Genomic DNA, 20,728 nt, shown 5'->3' on the forward strand with positions numbered 1-20,728 from the left:
GTCGCAGGCCTGAAAGCAGGATACATTTCTAATGGAAACACTCCATGCATGATTATACAACAGCAAGGAGATAAATGACGGTGATTTTGTACCCCCTGCTGCTATTAGTTCCACTAAACTTGAGGAATGTTGCTTTCACTTAGAAATTCTACAAATATTGGTTCTTCAGAAAGACAAATATTAAATAAAAACTCAAAGACATGAGGAAAAGCATACACAGTACAAACACTGAGGACTGAGAAATAAATTGTACAGAGAAGAATAATTTGCAAAATAAAGCTTGCTTAATAATTTACTGGAAAACTTGATGATTATGCCAGGCACTGAGTATTGGGCTAAGTGGGAGAAAATATTCTTATCATTGGAGGAGGGAACACCTGCATTAATATGAAAGGTGTTTTGATTTTTATAGAATCTCCTTACAGTCTAGATTCCAATTTGACTTTTAACTGACTTTAAGCTGGATCGCCTCAGCTTTGTATTCTGACAGGAAGAACACAACTTTGAGCCCTAGCCATGCTGCAATTCTGGGCAAATTCACTTTGGTGTTTGTTTTCTCACCACAAAAATCAGGCAAAAGGGTGCCGGATATAATAGTGGGAGCTTAGTGCCCAGTGTAGTGTTAACCATAAAGAAGTCACAGAACCCATTATAGACAACACAATTTATTGTAGTCTGAAGCCAGGATTGTGTGAGATCTGGGGACACTCAGACCATGAAACCAACAGGTAGTCTTGAGAGTTTACAATCTGTTTGGAAGTAATCTATCGGAGGCATGCTCTGCTGACACAACTGTGGGAGCTCTGGAGCGGGAACAGTTAAATGGTGGTTGAAATGAGAGGACAAGGAAGTCACAGAGGTGATGCTGATAGTGGCCACCTGAGAAAGGTGAAGGTGCTTAAGACCTTGTGTGCGTAGTGGAGGGATCCCAGCCATCTATAAAGTTCTGAGTGACAAAAAAGCAGCTCACATAGACATGGTATTCACTTTATTGAAAGCAGTCCTCATTTAAATTATATTGAGTTCCAATACATGAAAACAGAACTATATACAAAACACTGTACTTGCCAAAAGTTTACACGTTTTCTTTTTAGAATTAGTTGTTTGCTTATAATCAAAATGAGCTGCTGTAACTCAGTAGCACTATTTAATGATGCTATTAGATATTTAGAAAGCACTTATCAGGCCACCTAGAATATGCAATTATCACACTTTACATACTTACATTTACATTCAAATCAATACAGTGCTAAAGGTATTTGACTAAATAGTCCCTCATTAACTACCCCCATATTATCTTACTTTGTGCAAATGAGGTTATACTTTGTTTCCCCAAAGATGACTTCCAAGTCTGTATGTGCAAGGGTTATCTCACCTTAGAGATATATCTTAATGAACATCAATGAAAATAGTTCAATTAATTTGGGCTGGAATGACTGCAAAAACTAAGGCCTACTTTGGAGTCAGTGTAGGCAGGTGCACAAGAGTGAGGCTCCTGGCAAACCAGACAGTAGCAAGACTACATATGCAAGTCCTGTATGCAGCCAGTGCACAAAAGCAAGCACTGCCATGTTCTGTAGGTGGGCCTCAGCATTGTCCACCTCCTGCTTCCTTAGGTCTAATTCCACCAACCACAGTTAAAGTGGAAGCATGGTTTATCCATGATGACACCTCTTGGCTTCCCTCCATCGGCCTTCTGCAGGCAGGTACTGGATGCAAGAGGCTGGTCCCACAAGACAGAAGGTCAATAGCACACACAGCAGGAGGAACATACATGTACTGCCCCAAGCCAAGGTCTCCTGTTGAGGGTGTAATTTGTACTAACAAAACCCTGAAACCAAAATGAAAGGAAGTGCATTGCTCTGCTTCATGAAAAGTCATAACTAAGACTCAATTTTAGAGGCTTCTATGAACTGAGGCTCCCAGACACCACTGTGATAGAAGGGAAAGTGTGCTGAGGCAAACAGCACCCTGACCAAGGGGAGGCCACTTTGGGTCTGCTTCTCACTGGAAAATGATAAATGCTGGATTTGATGGCCTTGGTGCCAGCATTTTCACATATGAGAAACGCTAAGCATTAGGAAGTTCATTCTGCATCATTTGATATACAGCTCCAAAAATTTTCAAATAAACAATATAATAAGCAAGTCTTAATAAAGAAATAACATTCCTATAAAAAAACAAATTAAATACTGGGAGAACTGAAGGGCCAAATGAGAAAATATCCCTGAAAAACTGCAGCCTCATGCATTAGGAGCCTTAAAGAAGATGCTATAGATTTAGGTCACTGACAAAACCCCAGCAAGACCCAGTGACAGAGAACACAGTTTCTGTCAATACAGTGTTGAACACTGCAGTTTACAAATTAAAAAATACATAAACAAAAGTAGTTTTTATTTATTTATTTAATTTTTTCATCTCAAATACATCTTAAAAATAACAATTAGACACAGGTTCACAAATACACAGAAAACTATAGTGCTTGCTTATTTCATGAAGGGTCTTCCTTTGACTCTTTTAGCTGCTTTACATAAAATTCAAAGCTTTCCTGAAAGGAGGAAAAAAAAGAAAGATGTTACAGATAAAGTTACCAGTAAGAGGTGATGGTGTAAAACCTTAAAACTGCAAAGCAGTGCAAACTGGTAGCCTAGCCTACTGAGCCCACGGCTCACCCACGCATTAAGCTTTGACATTCCTTCTGTCTTGTGAAAAGTCAAGTACAAGGATCTCAAGTTCTGAGTTAAAGCTGGCACTAGGAGCCTATGGATGCAGTTATTTGCACCTGGGCATGGCAAGCTGAAGTGCTTGAAATGAAAACAGTGTAATGACTTTCAGTTCAATGATACAATAACACGAAATTTTCGTATTTGATTTTTCTTATGAAAGAAAACCAAATTTCCTAGATGAAGAAATAAAAACCATCTTATTTAAAATTACTGTAACTAACAGTGACATAATGTGTTTGGCTACTGAAATACTGGCCCATTAAGTCCCACCTCAAGTGGGCCTGTTCAAGGACACATGACAGGCTCACCTCTAAGCAGGACTGGGACAGACCTTGCATTTAAACCTCGGCCCCAGAGGGCCTGTGCTGCCTCAGCCACAAGGCTCAGTCCCTCAAGCCCACCCTGGGGGCTCTTCAAAGAATTAATCCTCATGTAATTAAGTATTCAACTTATTTTATTTTTTTAAAAAACATTCTTATGAAGCACAAGTAAATCTGGAGGCATTTTCTCCCCTTAATTAAGAAATACTCACAGGGGGTTCAGTGAAAGGGACAGGTTCTCCAGCATTCCTCAGCAAAAATGCATAACGCTTTAGAAACAGGTCATTCAATTTTGTGTTCTTTGCAGTCAAATGTTCATACAGTGCCTTAGCAGATGCCACATCTTTGTCCAAGCCTGACCATGTTAAAGAAGAAAAAGCTATTAGTAGTAGGTAAAGATGAACTATCTTATCCTTTTATGGGAACACTTTGTTGCTCAGTGACCCCTAGATCTCTTTAACCCATGGCAAATAAATAAATGAATGTCTTCAGCAGGAAGCCACACCAGAAGCTATAGACTTCCCACTCCTTCTCCACACCCTTCATTCAGTATCACTCACCATGAAGGAGACACATATGGCTATATTTAAAGCCTTTAGAATAATACTAACAGTACCAGGCATTTCTATTATTACATTATTTTGAAGAGCTATGATAATGATAGTTAAAATGACCATAAACTCAAGTTCTCAATTACAGTCTACTAGGATGTGAGAAGGGCAGTGATCAATCTGAGCCTCCTCCAACAGGATAGAGGGGAAATGACTCACCAGTTCTTACATGGTCTAAATTTAGCTCAGGTCAGCTTCCCCTCTGTAAATCTCTACTCCTTTCAGGGGGCCTGAATCTTTTCCTTGCTATTATCAAGGGCTCAGGCTCCAGCTTTTCTAAGATGTTTAGAAAACTTTAGCACCTTCTCTTTCTCTACTTTCTATCTAATTTAGTAATAAAATATAAATGTTTTATGTGTTTGCCATTATTTCATGTTATTTAGTTACTGGAAATTTGAGGAGGTTTGTGATTTTGAAATACAGCATGTTCCCCTTACAAGAGTATGAAAGTGAAGAACCAATTTACTAATTCTGATTGTTGAATAACTCTTTATTTGCTCATGCCTCGAGTGAACAAATCAGTGGGTGGCAGATGGAAATGTGACCACAATTTAGAAATGCTATCTGGATTAGTGAGGAAACTTTAGATGGTTCCTTTTCAAATGTGGCAATGAGGGAATAAACTAGTTAAAAGACTGGAATTTCAAATAGGATTTGAGGTAAATCTTGGGTTACTGTTTAGTAAAAAGAAGCAGGTAGAAAGATGGAGGGGTTACTGAAGGAGCAAGAAGGCAAGGCCAAGTGATAGTCTCAAATATTTATCTACATCATACTGTCTTTCAGGCCCAGGAACCTGCTCAACATACCTGGGCTCCTCTGAATAACTCAGTGGTATTTTTAATGTTAAAGTTATGAATACTTTTATATATTTCTTTTTTTAAATAAGCATTTATGAGGTTTTGGTGGGTCACAAATTCAGGAGGGGCTTAGTTGAATGATTCTGGCTCAAGGTCTTTCATGAAGTTATAATCAAGATATTGGCAGGACTCTGGTCACCCAAAGAGTGGAGCCAGAGTGTCCAAGGAGGTTTATTCACATTCTAGCAAGTTAGAGGTGGCTGTTGGTGGGTAGACTCAATTCCTTACTGATATGGGATTGCTTGAGCGTTTTTAGAAGATAGCAGCTGGCTTCCCCCAGAAGGAAAAATTACCAGGCAGAAATCATGACATCATCTATGAACTAGCCCCCAAATCCCAAAACATCATGTCTATAATATCTGTATGGTTACACATTCAGTATGGGAGGAGGCCACACATAGGAGTGAGTACCAAAAAGCAAGAATCATTACAGTCATCTCAGAAGCTGGTGTCACAGACACTATACATTTTCCTTACTTTTTTTTTTGGTGGTACTGGAGTTTGAACTCATGGCCTCATACTTGCAAAGCAGGTGCTCTACCACCTGAGTCACACCTCCAGCTCATTTTACCCTGGTTATTTTGGAGGTGGAGCCCAGCAAACTATTTCCCTGCGCTGCCTTAAACCTCAGTCCACCCCATCTCAGCCTCCCAACTAGCTAGGATTATAGGTGTGAGCCACCAGTGCCTTGTAGTTTAAAAATATTCTAGAGCCAAGTGAATTACTTGTAATTAGTAATTACAAATAATTTGTAATTAATAATTACACCATTAGTAATTATCTGATATTTAGGATTACTGTCTTTGAGCTGAAGACTTAGCTGACTATACTACAAATATTTAAGTTGCTTGAATAATATGGAAAAATTAAACTTATTACCATAGCTTTTCATGATGGAATTGTATGCTTGATCCTTTTCACTTAATTCAGGAATCAAGTCCAACAAAGACTTCAGAATCGGTGCCTAGGAAATTAAATATAGGGAACATTGCCACAAACTCAAAAAACAGCGATATAAATCATTGATATATTAATATTATATCACAAAACCTTGATAATAATTATAACAAAACTGCTTATTTCATTTAAAAGACTGTTTTTCTTTCTGTGTATCTTATCTCAACATTTGATGTCAACTAAATAATTTACAGACAAAACAAACCAGCATTTTTCAAAAGTTAATGGAAGGGCTGGTGGAGTGGCTCAAGTGGTAGACAGCCTGCCTAGCAAGCATGAAGCCCTGAGTTCAAACCCCAGTACCACAAAAAAAAAAAAAAAAAAAGCCTCGTCAGTGTGTTATATACATGTATGAAACTATCATAACGAAAAATTAATGGAACTCCATGTACATTTCTATGAGTACCTTTTAAAATATCTATATACCTAATGTTATCTCGGTATAATATTTTTAAATACATAAAGATTGCTTCTTTTTCAATGGGTAATCATACCAAAAAGCTACAAGATCCCAAGGGTAGAAGAGATAAGGGCTGTATTTTTAGGTGAAATGCTTTTTGGTGAAATGTGAAGAATTTAGCCTAACATTCTGAAGTTCCCCTATTTGGAACAGAAAGAACATTTGCAGGGTCTCACGGGAAATTTTACTTGATTGCTTGGAGGATGTGGAGACCCCTGTGGAGAATCCAGAACTGCCCCACTCCAATGAATTACCACTGGGTACTTACAGGCACGCTCTAACATTGTTCAATGAATCAAAAATGACTCTGACATACATTTATGCCCTGTTCCTACCTTACCAGAGGTTACTCTGGTTTAACTAGTCTGTCAAAAAAATAGAACATTGTAAAACCCTGTTTAAAAATCTGAGCTCTCTTTTTAGAATGTTTATTCGGTCAAGCCTAACTAGACTGCATCTTTCCTAGACATCTTCTATTTAAGTCTTCTGGGAGAAATGTTCTATACTTCCTGTCCCATCTCCTGAGCAAAGCAGTAGGAATTTGGCACAGTCCCACAAGTGTTTTTAAAATTCTTACTTTTTTTGTTGTTGTTGTGGCACTAAGCATGCATTTTCCCATGAGCTACACCACCAGACTCCATACTTACTAATCATAAAATTTTTAAAATGTGAAGGAGGTTCTTTGAAAGGAAAAAAAAAAAACGGGGGCATTTTCTTAAAGTTGTTTGTTGTACATAAATACATGATTCTGAGATTAAAAAGTGTAATTAGGTAAATTAAGAAAAGGAAATGTTTACAGATTGGGAAAGCATATGGAAATTAAGGAAAAGGAGGTCCCTAGTTCTAAGTGAAACATCTGGTACTCAGTTTGAAACTTCGTCAAGTACTCAAATAAACTAAGAATGGAGTTCCTGGTGCTTGAAAAAAAAGGAAAATCAGAACTAAACAAAAATTTTGAACTATGCTTTTATTCTTTTTTAGTAAACATCAAAAACAGGGGTGAGGATGTACCTCAGCGATAGAGTACTCACCTAGCATGTGCAAGGCCTAGAATTCAATCCCTAGCACCAAACAAAACAGCAACAGAACATCAACAAAAACAAAAAACATTAAAAATAGGACTTGGTTCTGTACATACACACATTCCCCTTTTACAATATAAATAAAGTAAGACTGTGCCAATGAGAACATTATTTTGAGAAACCATACCAATTTTAAAGCCAAATGGCTCATTTGCCTGATAATGGTCAGAAGCAGCCAGTGGCTAGGAGACAGACACCCTGCTGTGTTCAGACTCCCTTGCAGTACTTCTGCATCATCAAATGCACCAAGCTGACCTAAGCAACATGATTTACCTTCCATGTTAAATGGCTCTCAAGGCACAGCTACATTCACAGAGAATTCACTACATGAACTTGTTTGGCATTTCCAGTACAACTAAGGAGCCAAGACTGAGTCTGTATCAGCATCCTAAAAGAGTAAGCTGTAACAGGCAAAGTTTTCAGGCTCTATTGCAGTTTTAGATAAGTTCCTAAACCAATAAGCTCCATGTTAAACCACAGAGCATGATAATAAGTACAGCACTGTACCTTTCCTGGTCTGTGAGAACTCCTAATACAGAACAATGACAAGATTGAGGTTTGTTCGGCAATTGCACCACATCTCTAAAAATTAAAACATTATCAGTAAGTAAAGTTTTTGATAAACAATCAGATCAAGGTGAATATTTTCAATTAAGAAAGTTCACAATAATACAGTAGCATATCAATACAGAAGCAAATAATACAGGAAGGCCTAACAGTGATCACTTTTTTAAGGTAAGAAATAAAGGAAATATGCAAGCTATACCAAGTTCTGGTAAAATGTAGTCCTTAGTGTTGCAAGTATAAAGTTTGTTTAAAAAGAAAAGGGAAAAATTAAACTAATGCTTCAACAACCACAGAACAAGGTTTAGGACTGCAAGGAAAGAGGAAAAAAAGAAACACTATTCCTCTCCAATTATACTGCCAAGCATTCACAAGTGAGCCAGGGATCATAAGGTTAATTATACATTTAATAAGGTGTCAGGGAGATAACTGCTCGTTTCTTTATAAAAATTAAAATGTACAAAGCAAGTTCTCTTTAAAGTATAATTACCTACACTTATGCATACAAAAGGACTGATTTCAATCTCTCTATTTTATAAAAGGCTTTCATTGCAACAGACAGCCAGTGCTTGAGAAAGAGACAAAAGTTAAACTCAAAAAAAAGTTTATGTGACAGACCAGATAAATCAAGTGTCTATCCAATCTCAGATGCTACAGTCAAATCAAATATAGGAAGACAATATTTTAGTGTACACTCATCATAGATGTCATTCTCTTAAGTTTCTAAAAGCACATTGCTCTTTCAAAGCTTTAAAACACTGTCAATACTAAAATGAATAGTATAAAAAGAACTTTTGGGGACACACAGAACATTAATATTATAAGCCGATGTTTTCAACATCTGTGAATAAAGTGTCTTCACTAAACTAAGAATAACGTTCTACAGCTTGACAAGCAGGTAAAGGATAAGTAAGGGCTTATCATCTAGAACCTCGGTCTACCGAAAGTACGTAAGTGAAAAGACTGCTGATGTTGCACCAATACACTCAGCTGTCTCTCCAAGACCTGATTGGCGAGGACCCTAAGGCTAGACCAACTCTGAGGACAGCTGGCCCAGCCCTGCTGACTCCTGTCCCAGGTGCTGGCCATGGTCCTCTCTAGAAAGACCAGTGGCTCAAAATAAGTACCAAGTGCCACTTTCTAGAGAACTATCAAACCAATGTGTGAAAGTTATATGAACACCATCACATGTATGACAGGGCATTTATATACTTATATTCCTGGGTGTTTAGATATGTACACATGAAGATAAAGCGTTAAGAGTATATTCCTCTCAAGATAAAACTTAACACGAAGGATAAAACAATGCAAAAATTCTTCACATCCCTACCTATCACAAGTTGCCTTTTCTTTACCAAATAAATAGATAGGAGAAAAAAAGTAAATGAACCAAAAAATAAAAAATTCCCAATTCACTGAGATTCTTCCCTGTCCAGAAAAATAAAAGTAAAAACCTTGCAACCAATAGCATTTTTAAATACAACTGTTAGTCTAGAGAAAAATTTTCAGGTATTCCTTTTAAAAATGGCTTGGGTTTTGCCGTCAAACTAGATGAACTTGAAGGATCAAAACTGGAGCTCAAGCAAATGGGTACAGTTTTACATTCCCTATCTCCTTCTTTTGATATCGCACAGCTGGTGGAAATGTAAGTGAATATAATACTATTTACTATCAGAAATTGGTCCCAGGCCTCAATTTGACACAGGGAGTCTACACAAACACAGCCGTTGGCGGGATCACGGTGACTGTTTGACTGCCACCTGCTGGGAAGGGGCTCCCCAGCGGTGCCTGTTTGTGTACACTGCCAGTGGCAGCTCCATCAGCCGCCGCTCTGTTGCACTTGGCGCAGCTTTATATTTAGTGCTGCTAGAATGGCATGAATGCAGTTGTCTCTTTCCCTGAAGATTGCTAATTTAACTGAGAGTGTGGGCCACAGAGACCTGCATTTGTCATTTAATGTGTCTATGACACATAAGTGAATAGGAAGCAAATTCAACTCTTAATAAACCTTGAATGAGGCACTGAGAAGGTTTGGTATTCAAGTGAGAAGCTGTACTTGAAAAGCAAACATTTCCTACTTTCTGTTTGCAAACTGTGTTGCCATGGTGATACACACTATTTAGAGCACTGGAGAAATTAAAATAGGAAATCAAAGGAATTGTTGTTTTACATTATTTGCACAGAAACATTTGTCTTTAAATCATTTCAGCAAAACTCGCTTTCCCCACCCACAGCCCCTTAATTATAAGGACATTTCATCTTTAAATCCAGCAACCTACAACCTACAATCTTGTTCTTTGTCACACAACCTCAACTCATGTTTGAATCGAAGTGTTCTAGCCTTACAGTGCTCAATTTCCATATTCCTCCACATACTCCTGTCTAGTCATTTCTTGGTTTACTTCTCTTAAGACATAAGCCCCACTGCTCCATTACCTGTAGAAGAGCTCTAGCATCATCCACCTTGCCCGAATCCACAAGCTGAAGGAAAAGATCAGTGACAGGTTTGTAAACTGCAAACTGGTTGGCCAATCTCTCTGCCATGATGCTTACTGGAAAAATAACAGGTAAGAAAAAATCTTTCATTCAAACTGTGGTTTTGTCAGACAGAAAATGTGCGTGTTGTTCTTTACTAGAAACAACCAACTTACACTTTTCCACTGCTGGTTCCATCTGTTCCTCTATTACTTTTCTGAATAAATATGCCAAGCCAAAGTACTGAGGTTCTATGGTTTGATTTTCTGAAGTAAGCATATTTTCGATGTTTTCTATAGCAACATCTATCTTATCACTATAAAGAAAGCAAAGTAAGTTAGAAAGAAATATTTGCTTCTGTATTAGTATTGAACCAGCTTTAGTATGAGAACTTACTTTTAGATCCATTCAAAAAAATACTTCAGGGAAAAAGGAAATATATTTACAGTAATCTGATTAAAAAAAACTAGACAATCACATTTAGGTAGCAAATGCCATCGCTGAGTGCTGAGTGCTGTGCACTTGCTTGTTTTACGTTGTGGTAGTTGAAATAGTTGCTTATTTGCAAACTCTTCTTAAGACATGATCAAACTATAGATAAGAATTAATCAGGATAACCTTATCTTAAATATTTAATTTGAATTTGCAGCTCCCTGGTGTAAAATGAAAACTTGCTAAATGCTATAATTTTGGTTTTATAATTCCATAGTGGTCATTACAAGACAAAGATAATATATAACGTTTTGTGACTTTAAAAATGTTGATAATATATTCAAAAAGTGTATTTTCATATTTCGAACCCATATTCATATAAATTCTTTTTGTTTGGTACTATACATTTGGAAAATACTTAATACTAAAATTCTCAGAAGTATCTTCACACTACATTGAAAAAAATTAATTTCATGGCCTTATTAAACAAATTATGAAGAAAATTATCTTCATAATATCTTTTTAATTAAGGTAATCTATAACTGTAACTCTAGTTATGATATGGCACTCCAAAGCTAAACAATTTTATGTTGAAATTATTACACTGAAAATGAGAACTCTCCAAATAAAAATGAATTTATAACATTTTTCTTATAGATTTAATAATGAATAAAATGTTTTCCACATGATATAAACTGTATTTATATTGTAACTTAAGAAAAAAACAAACTCATCCAGGGCAAAAGTGAGGCCTTAAATTCTAACCCCAGGGTCACAAAAAAACATAACAAATAAAAAAACCAACCATATTTTCTCATTTAATGAGAAATCACATTTTCTCATTAAAGGGAATGTGTGAAGTTCTATTTGGAGAAATAGTTTTAAAGGGTAAAACAACAACAAAAACCCACAACCATTTTTCTGCTTAAAGAAATAGGCAAAAAAAATCTCCCCAAACAAATATTGTATTTTAATATCGCGTATCAATGAATGTTCGTAAAGTTAAGTATTAGAGAGTATTTCCTCCCAATGTCATTAAGAGTGCCAATTCCATAATTATACCTAAGAAACATTTTTTTCTCTTCTTGCTATGTAGCCCAGGTTGGCCTCCTGCCTCAGCTTCTCAGGTACTGAGTATTACACCATCACACCCAGCCCTAAGATATGAGCCTTTAATTTAAGCAAAGTACTTTGCTAGTGAGGATAGTAAGAAGTCAAGTCAATATGTACTTCTACAGTGGTGACTGTCAACAAAGAATTTAGTCAGGGGTAAGAGAATGAAGTTTAATACTGTGTGGGTATGTATGTGTATGGAGGCGGGGAATTACGGAAATGTTTTTTTTTTTTGTGGTACTGGAATTTGAACTCAGAGGCAGGCGTTCTACCACTTCAGCCATGCCACCAGCCCTTTTCAAAGTGCTTTTTTTTTTTAAGCTCTGGGGACAAAACCCAGGGCCTTGTGCATGCTAAGCACCTGCTCTGAGCTACAGCCCCAGTCCAGAAACTTTTTATAAGCTTGTGGGGTGCTTTGCTCCACAACATGCTAGGGGAGTGTCACTCTCAGGTCTTGCTGACAAAGAAATGAATTTGTTTTCACGTTTGTAAGGAAGTGTTTTGACAATATGAGGTCTGGCACACATACGTACATGTATGTATACAGTGCATGTAAAGACACAATACGTATTTCACACACATAAATACATGCATATAATATGCACTGTAACATAATGAGAAAACGTAGCAACAGTGGAGCTAAATTTTATGAATTTTATAAATGTTTATCCTTAAGATTTAAAGATAAAACTACATTTTCAGATATAACTCCTCCTAATAGGGAATAATCAGCATTGAGATTTCCTCTACAAATGACATGGTTTGCAAAGGCCTAGGAAAATTTTAAAGGTGGTATGTGAGATACTGCTCATTTGGAAAGCTTGAAAACACTCACTTCTTTATTTGTGCCAAAGCGATGTTGTTGATGAAAACCATTCTTGAGAGTCCAATTAAATCAAGTCCATTCACCATCTTCTGAATGGCTTCTATGCTTTGGACGTCACCCTTCAAGGCAAAAGCCTGGATAAGGCGGGTCACAGATAGCCTAGAAGGAATCTGCTCCAAATCCAAGGCTGTTTGTAGAGTTGTTAGGGCCGCTAAAATAGAGGAGTAGAGGGTAGTTTTCATATGTGATCCATATTGACTTTAATGCATTTTGAAAATCAGCTTTTAAATATAAGCATCACATGGCTATATGCAAAAAGCTATGAATAATTTATTTGAGAATACAGAAAATAAATACTTTATGAGAAATCTTTTTAAAATGTCTTATTTGACATTTCTTCTTTACATCTCAGAGAATATAAATATTATACTATTCCCTCTTCCCCACTCCCGCCAAAAAGAAAATAACACAAGTATTACTCACAATCTGAGTTTCATTCAGTAGTAATATTTCATGGTTAATTTCAAGGAAGTTAACAAATTCAGAAATATAAATAAGGAGATTTTAAAAAATTTAAAGAGCTTCCAAAAATATGTAAGTTCTACCTACATTCATACTTTGCTACTTCTTATTAACTCAATTACATGATTATCAAAACTTAATATCTCAAAGATTTTCTTCAAAATATCCTCTGGTTCAAACTGTATTCGTAACACAGAAGGAGCCAAACTATAGCATTTAACTTTCACACTAACGGAAATGAATTTTATTTTAATGATTAGGTATCTTTCAGATTTTCTTGTATTCAGTTTTCAAAAAAAATAAAGTTCATCCAATTCTTATGGGTATAGCCAATAGTGTTTTGTTTGGCTATTTAAAGATTCACAACTATAAGTACTTGATTATGGATAAACAAATAAGGTAATAGATGGGAGGGAACTCAGTAATAGCACAATCACTACTACCATTACCAAAGAAAATTTCACAGCAATTAAAGTAATGTCCCTAGACAAAACTAACTCTCAGTCTATTAAAAATAATACAGTGCCGGTGGAGTGGCTTGAGCACTAAGAGTGGCTGCACAGCAAATATAAAGCCCTGAGTTCAAGCCCTAGTGCTGCCAAAAACAAATGAATACGCAGTAAAAAACATGAATTTAGTAATTATTCACTACTGAGTAAACTACCATAATTCCAAATCTATAAAATAATCTATTGAGTTGAGTCTCAAATAGGCAAAAGGGCAAATAAGTAGTTTAAAAAGCATACTCAATAAAATTTTATAAATACATACGCACATAAGAAAACAAAAATGTTTTTATACTATCTAAAAATATAATCTACAGAAAACCAGCTTGATAATGTCTTATGAACTGGTGGTTATACACAGATAATTAAGCTCAAGTATTCTTAGTACCTAAGTATAATATTAGCTAGGGAATATTTCTTACCAGTGGATCAAAATCTAACAACAAAAAATCAAAGGCCAGGCACAGTAGCTCAAACCTGTAATCCTAGCTACTTAGGAGGTGGTATGAGGAGGATCTCAGTTGGGAAAGATCTCAGTTGGAGGCCAGAGTGGGCAAAAAGTTCAAGAGACCCCATTTTAACTGACAACTAGGCATAGTGGTACAAGCTTGTCATCCCAGGGGCACAGGGAAATAAAAATAGGATATCTAAAGTGAGACTGCTGTCCTCACTGGTGTGTGCACTCTACTCCAACAAGAAGTTAGCCTGTGGTGAAACTTGGGCAGTGAGGGTGGGGTAGGGAACAACAGGCTTACAGACCCTCCATTGAGCTAAGAATAGATGAGAAATTATATCCTCTTTCTCTTGTAGTTGTTATAGGGAACCTAACAAACAAGTAAGGCTACAAGTCAAGTTAAACTTAAGTCAAATTTAGCCCAAAAAGGACCCCTGAAGTTAAAATTAGAAAATGTTTTGCTCTTAATTACCTATAGAAGAACAAGTTATTTACAATAAGCTTAAAATTTAAATGGGGAACAAGTTTTATTTTTCAGTGTCTTAAAATCATTTATCATTTCCACATGAAAAACAAACTTGACAAAGTCTTTTCTATTGGAATAAAAGAAAAGCATTGAAGGTTTTAAGAACAAGCTCTACTATACCACACAAGGGGGTCCAAAAAGACTGTTTAGTTGGCGAGTCCTGCCTGTGGAACACTGAGGTGGAAATTTTGCAAAGGAGAAATCACCACTTACATATTCAGCCCTAATCAATTAGGGAGATGGCTAATAGCCAGTATGCTTAGGTATTACAAGCAATACTAAAGCTGCAGAATTAGATAACAACTTTCTCTCAAGAAATGTGAAATTATTTTATAAATATCCAAATGAGGAACAACACTATTATTACTGACTGTGGAAGAAACCAAGTAACACATTTACAGTTAAAGAGCTTTACTTTCCAACCTTCAAGACCTCCTAAGTGGATTTTGTTGTATTAGCAAAACTGGCGTTACTGAATAAAATTTAAACCTAAAACTCAATGTGACAAGTTAGGTACCTAAATTTAAGAGTCATCACTGTTGCCACTGAGAGGTTATTCGTAATATCTCCAGATCCAAATCTGCCCCCCTGAAACCCCTGAACAGCCTTCACCAAACCCCTGGCCCCCATCCCAACTCTTCCCAAAGTCATCTTCACATCTTCCTGGTGTTGCCCTCTTAACATTCATTTAAAAATCCTAAACTTCAAACAATACCGTATTTTATTGCTGTTGGTATTATGAACTATTAAAAAAGTATTAGATTAAGTTTTAAAAATCAATATTATAATCATTTGGTGCACAATCCCACACATTTAACACTCAATTTAACTCATTTGCTATCTCACACACAACCAACACAATGTGCAAGAAACAACTGCTGGGAATTGTTTCCGATGCTCGAAAGTATGTTAATTTCCAAAGCAAAATGACTTGTGCTGTGAATTTTAACGCACTTGAAAGCCTGTACTTTCTCCCGCTCTGGAACACAAATTTTGCATGTCTGAAGAGCTGTGATTCATCTTAAGAAAACCCATCTTGTGTTAAATGGAATGGAAACTGGACTAAGTGGTCAAATGACAAGTACATTCATATTCAAGCTGTATTATAAATGCATGTACAGTAATTTACGTCTCTCAGCTACCACAAAAGGCTCTTGATAAGCAGGTAATTTGCTAAATGGACTCCTTTATCCAAGTATTCGAAGGGCGTTACAAGAAAAATCTGCAGAGGCATTAATGTGACGTAAAGGTCAAGCATTGTGACATACCTTTCAAATAATCCCGCCTAACTTGCGTTATGATGAGGAGGCTGTTGGCAGCATCGTTCAGTGTGAAGCCCTTGATGTGGGTCTCAGCGCTAAAAGAAGCAGACATTTAGAAAGGAATTACTGACATGCTTCTGATACGATAATAAATGGTTGAGCACCAAGGTGAAATTATAAAAACTACTGTTCGTATGTTAAAAATATTGCTGCAAAATATCGACCTGGAGACAGCTTTTGTGTTATCCTGTCAATGGTTATAGAAGGATAATTTTTTTTTTGCATTCTGACAGATGACAAAGTTGGAAATGAGCAACAAAAGAAACAAAGTACAAGATTTTTTTTTAAACAATCGGTTCAGATTCTTGAATGGTGACATATTAGATGACTAAAATAACTGCATGCCCTGCATTGTTCAGCTGTATCCGAAGCTGGATACTTTTTCCTCTTTTTTTCTATATTCACTGTAATTATAAAATGTAAAACTATTCTTCCAGCAACAAAAATGAACACTTATTTTCAGCACTGTGTATTTTAGATATAAACTAATGCAGATTACTAACCAACACCGTATCATTTGGTTGATTAATTTTAAAATTTCTGTCATCTAGATACATGCAGTTCTTAAAGCTTTTAAACATATTGCAGAACCAAAACTATTCTTACATTGAATTAAAAAATTCACGTAACAATTCTGTCCCAGTCTTACAATTGAAACAAAACCCCCAACTTTATAAAACTCAAGAGCAAAATAGGCTTTACTTAACTTAACCTTAAGGATTTAAACAAAACAAGGCAAATAAACCTAAGACCTAAGGGGCATGATGTGTCTGCTGCACCGTTTGTGCATCTCTTGTGATGCACCTGCAGCATCCTTAATGCCCCTGGGTTCACCTTCTGATTAGGAAATCTTCACAGGTCACAAGAAGCAAAAGTAATCACTGCCATTTGCCTTATGGAGCTCAAGGGTGACCTTGCTTCCAGCCCCCACACAGCTTGCCAAATAAACTAAACAAATTGTGAGAGCAGGAGGGCCACTGCTAAATTATTCTCCTCAATCCCAAGGAAATTCTCCAACACCACCACTGTGTGCCAGTCCTCTCAGTCGACTACTTTCAGCCTCTAAGGTTCACCCCTGCAGTCCCTAGACACAGGATTTTCTTATTCCACTGACCAATCCTCGTAATCCCACCAAAGTACTCACTGCCCAGTTTGACTTTTCTCCCTTTATCTCACATGTCTAAAGCTCTTAAGTCAACAACTCATGCATGAGACTATAAATTGCATAAAATAAAAGATTTGCTGTTTCTATCAGTAGCATGATTAAATAAAAATGAGATATTATTAAAAGCTCACTTCTCAGACCAATATATTTCTATGTACTACAGCATATTTCCCTGATTACCTAAAATTCTAAAACCAATAGGTAAGAAATCTCTTCACTGACAAGTATAAACTACAAAACTTTTTGAAAACTCAAAATACATGATTTTTCACTAATCTTTCCCTTCCTCAAGAAGTTGCCCATTTATTATAAAAATGAAAGTGGAGATAAAAACAATGTATGCACATATGAATACATGAATAAAGAAAAAAAACTTATAAAAAAAAGTGGAGTTAAACATCAAATAGAAAAAAACTCCTAGATCTATTACATAATGTATATACAAACTGACCAATCACCACAAAAATGTATTTCAACCTGGCAAAAGGAGAGAAAGTACAAAAAGTTACTGACAAAGATCTTTGTGTTGTAACAATTCAATACAATAAAAGAAATGAACTTTTGACTGCTAGTTTTTATTTTGTCCACAGCGATCAACCTGAACTTTCTGTGATGAAGGGAATAGTTTTTATCTGTGCTGTCCAATAGGGTAGCCACTAGTTGCATGTGGCCAAATGGTACTATGAAAGAGAACAAAAACAATATAATCTATTTAACTTGAAACAATTTAAATAGTCACATAAAGTTAGTAGCTGCTGGTTTGGGCAGGACAGAATTTCCAACCTTTTAATTGTTAAACTGCCCAAAAAACAAATAAAGAAAGAAGGAGAGGGTACTAACTATTCCAACTTAAAATGAACTTATTTTACATTAACTTTTTTTAACCAAAGACCATATTGCAGGTAAAGGTCCACATTAGCATTTCAGAGCAATGAATGGACTATGGATTGTGCTTATGTAACAAACACACAGGACATTAATTCAGTGATTATAATTTATATTACTTCAGATAAGAAAAACTGGCCAATCCAATAAAAAGCCATCAGTGAAGATTTGGCATTATTTCTAGACAGAATGAAACAGGAAGCCTTTAGTAAGGACCAGAGAAAATGAAGTGCCACTCAAGAGATAAAGCAGGGCTGTTTTTAAATGATTTCCAAAATCACCAAGAATATTATTTAATATTATCAGAGATTTAAAACAATTTATTTATATCCCTTACTGTTCTTTGAATTAGCAGTTTGTCTCTCCTGAAACAATTCACTGTAAGTAAAATTTTAACTTTGAAACATGAGGAAACTAAAAATGAAAGAAAGTTGGCTTCTTTAAAAATTTTCCTGTCAGGCATGGTGGCTCACACCTATAATCACAGCACTTGGCAGGTTTAGGCAAGAGGATCATGAGTTCAAGGCCAGCTTCAGCTACAGAGTAAAACCCTATCACAAAAAACAAATAAAAAATTTCAAGGCAGCTGTAACTGTTATCTTTAAACTTTCATTACTTGTTAACAAAGCTAAGTGAACTTGTTAATAAAACTAAAGAAATAAAGAAATCTCATTAGAAATCAAATGTATCTAATACCTTAAAGACAGCAAAGGTATAATAAAAGTAAAGATGGTATTTTTGTATTATGTTCTTAAGACTGAATAATTGGCATTGTTACAGATAATTAAAACAACATACCGCTGCTCATGGAGTTAAAAGTGCCACAGTAATACTAGGAGGGTCGACTCTGGCTACAGGAGGAGCTCATACAGTCACTCTTACAATAAAGTTGCCTATAAAAATGTAACAATCCATTTTTTACTCTGATCACTGATACAGAGCTGGAAGGGGAAGACATGACCCATACTAATATTGGCAATGAACTAGGAAATGAATCCAGAGAAATTATGTGACATATCTGCAGTAACATAATTTGTTAGATAAAAATTTGCACCTCTGGATTGCCTATCCAGGGTTATTTTCAAAAGTACTCAACATAGGTTTAATCAAAGCTATAATTCTTCATAGTTAAACACATTTTATTTTCTCAGTGGAAAGGACATGTAGATTCTTCTCAGGTTGATCTTAGGTTGGATCGTGGATTCTTTTGGGACCATGCAGCTATGTGGAGAAGGCAGCTATAGAATAATTCTGGTAGGATAACATAGGCAAAATAAAAGAGCTCTCAAGTAAAGAATGTCTCACTTATAGGTGGAATCTAAAAAGTCAAACTCAGAAGCAGAGTAGAATGGTGGTTTCCAGGGACTATAAGGAACGGAAATGGGATTAAATGGTATAAAGTCTGTTATGCAAGACAAGTCTGGGGCCCTATATAGCACAGAGCCTACAGTTAATAGTGTATTATATACTAAAGGGTAGACCATCAGGGTTCTTACACACACACTAACATAATGAAGAAGTTGGGATGATGGATATGTTTACAGCCTTGATAGTTTCGTGGGTGTATACTTATCCCCCAAACTCATTGAGATGTATACATTAAATGTGTATTTTAAAATATGTCAATCATACCTCAAAAAAGCTTCATAAAAACCTAGAGAGAAGAAAAGATGATAAACCTGAATTTTACATGTTGTGGATACAGAAGAAAAATAGAAGGGCCATGCTTATAAAAATCTTCTAGATCAGCATCTCTCAAACTTGTTAGGTCAAGATCCATTGTAGGACTATAGAAAGAAGTGACATTTTATACTACATCCCAGCACACATACAGAGACCTTCACATTTAACTGGAATCAACATTTCACAAAATGGGATCAAAGCTAAAGTGCTTTGATATTTTCCACTCTACTTCATTTTTTAAAAATGCTGATTTTGTCCCACTAAATAGATAACATGAGTCACAGCATGTCTGCAATTACACTTTGAAAACTACGCTTGGTTAGCAGACTTCAATGAGAGGCACAAGCACTGCATTAACACTCTAGAATGCAGGGAGACATTGAAACATTCAGCTTTCAACCATGCCCTAGGAACATTTTCTACTTTTTGAGTATGCTCTATATAATACATGTAACAAGTTAGTACAATTCACCACTAAGGATGATTCTTGAATCACCTGGTATGCTTAGTAAAATGCACATTCCGTAGACCCCCACCAGACTGGAGAACAAGCCCAATTCAAATGAAGACTAAATTTTTGCCCCCTATATTGGGTTTTGAACTCAGGGCTTTGTACTTGCTAGGCAGGCACTGTGCCACTTGTAAAATGCCCCCAACCTCTTTTGCTTTAGGTATTTTCAAATAGGGTCTCACTGTTTATCAAGGCTGAACTAGATGGCGATCCCCTTTATCTTTGTCTCCCTACTTCCGCCTCCTGAGTAGTTAGTATTACAGGTGTGACTTCCTACACTTGGCAAAATAATGTGAAAATGTCCTTGTGGGAAGTATTCCAGGTCTTTGTGACCAACCTTCAGTATTTTTTTTCTTTGATAAGTTTATCTTCTACTATCTCTTCACTTAATTGTATCTAATTCTCAACACAAAATTCTCCTCTTCTTTTTTGCCTCCTTGTTTTTCCAAATCACTATTCTTTCATAACACATTTGATTATTATGGGGTAAGAATGTCATACTAATTTTCTAAAAAGTAATTAAAAAAATAATCCATACCCTAGACTTCAGTGGTTCGTCGACAGGATGCTGTTTAATGTAAAATTTTCCAAGACAATGATTGAGGGTATGTAGAATATTTCTAGAGGTATGTAATTTAATGAGCAACTGACTAAATGTACATGAGACAGAGAAGACATTAAACACCTCAGCAGTCCTAATTTGACTGTGGGAAGACTTACAAGTGATTCAA

The 20,728-nt window shown here is 36.1% G+C and overlaps 1 protein-coding gene across 1 annotated transcript in view; it reads right to left on the reverse strand.

Annotated features, from left to right (window-relative positions):
• Positions 1-971: 971 nt before the first annotated feature.
• Lrpprc (leucine rich pentatricopeptide repeat containing) overlaps positions 972-20,728 on the reverse strand; it is a 99,123-nt gene continuing 79,366 nt past the window's right edge. The window contains exons 31-38 of the mRNA XM_020185683.2: positions 15,700-15,788; positions 12,433-12,634; positions 10,229-10,368; positions 10,014-10,129; positions 7,521-7,595; positions 5,394-5,478; positions 3,259-3,401; positions 972-2,548 (exon numbers count right to left, since the gene is read on the reverse strand). Coding sequence (XP_020041272.1) covers positions 2,492-2,548; positions 3,259-3,401; positions 5,394-5,478; positions 7,521-7,595; positions 10,014-10,129; positions 10,229-10,368; positions 12,433-12,634; positions 15,700-15,788 — 907 coding nt within the window. The 3' untranslated portion in view covers positions 972-2,491. The remainder of the gene's footprint in view (positions 2,549-3,258; positions 3,402-5,393; positions 5,479-7,520; positions 7,596-10,013; positions 10,130-10,228; positions 10,369-12,432; positions 12,635-15,699; positions 15,789-20,728) is intronic.

The sequence above is a fragment of the Castor canadensis genome, chromosome 12 (genome assembly GCF_047511655.1).
Source record: "Castor canadensis chromosome 12, mCasCan1.hap1v2, whole genome shotgun sequence".
Taxonomy (NCBI): Eukaryota; Metazoa; Chordata; class Mammalia; order Rodentia; family Castoridae; genus Castor; species Castor canadensis.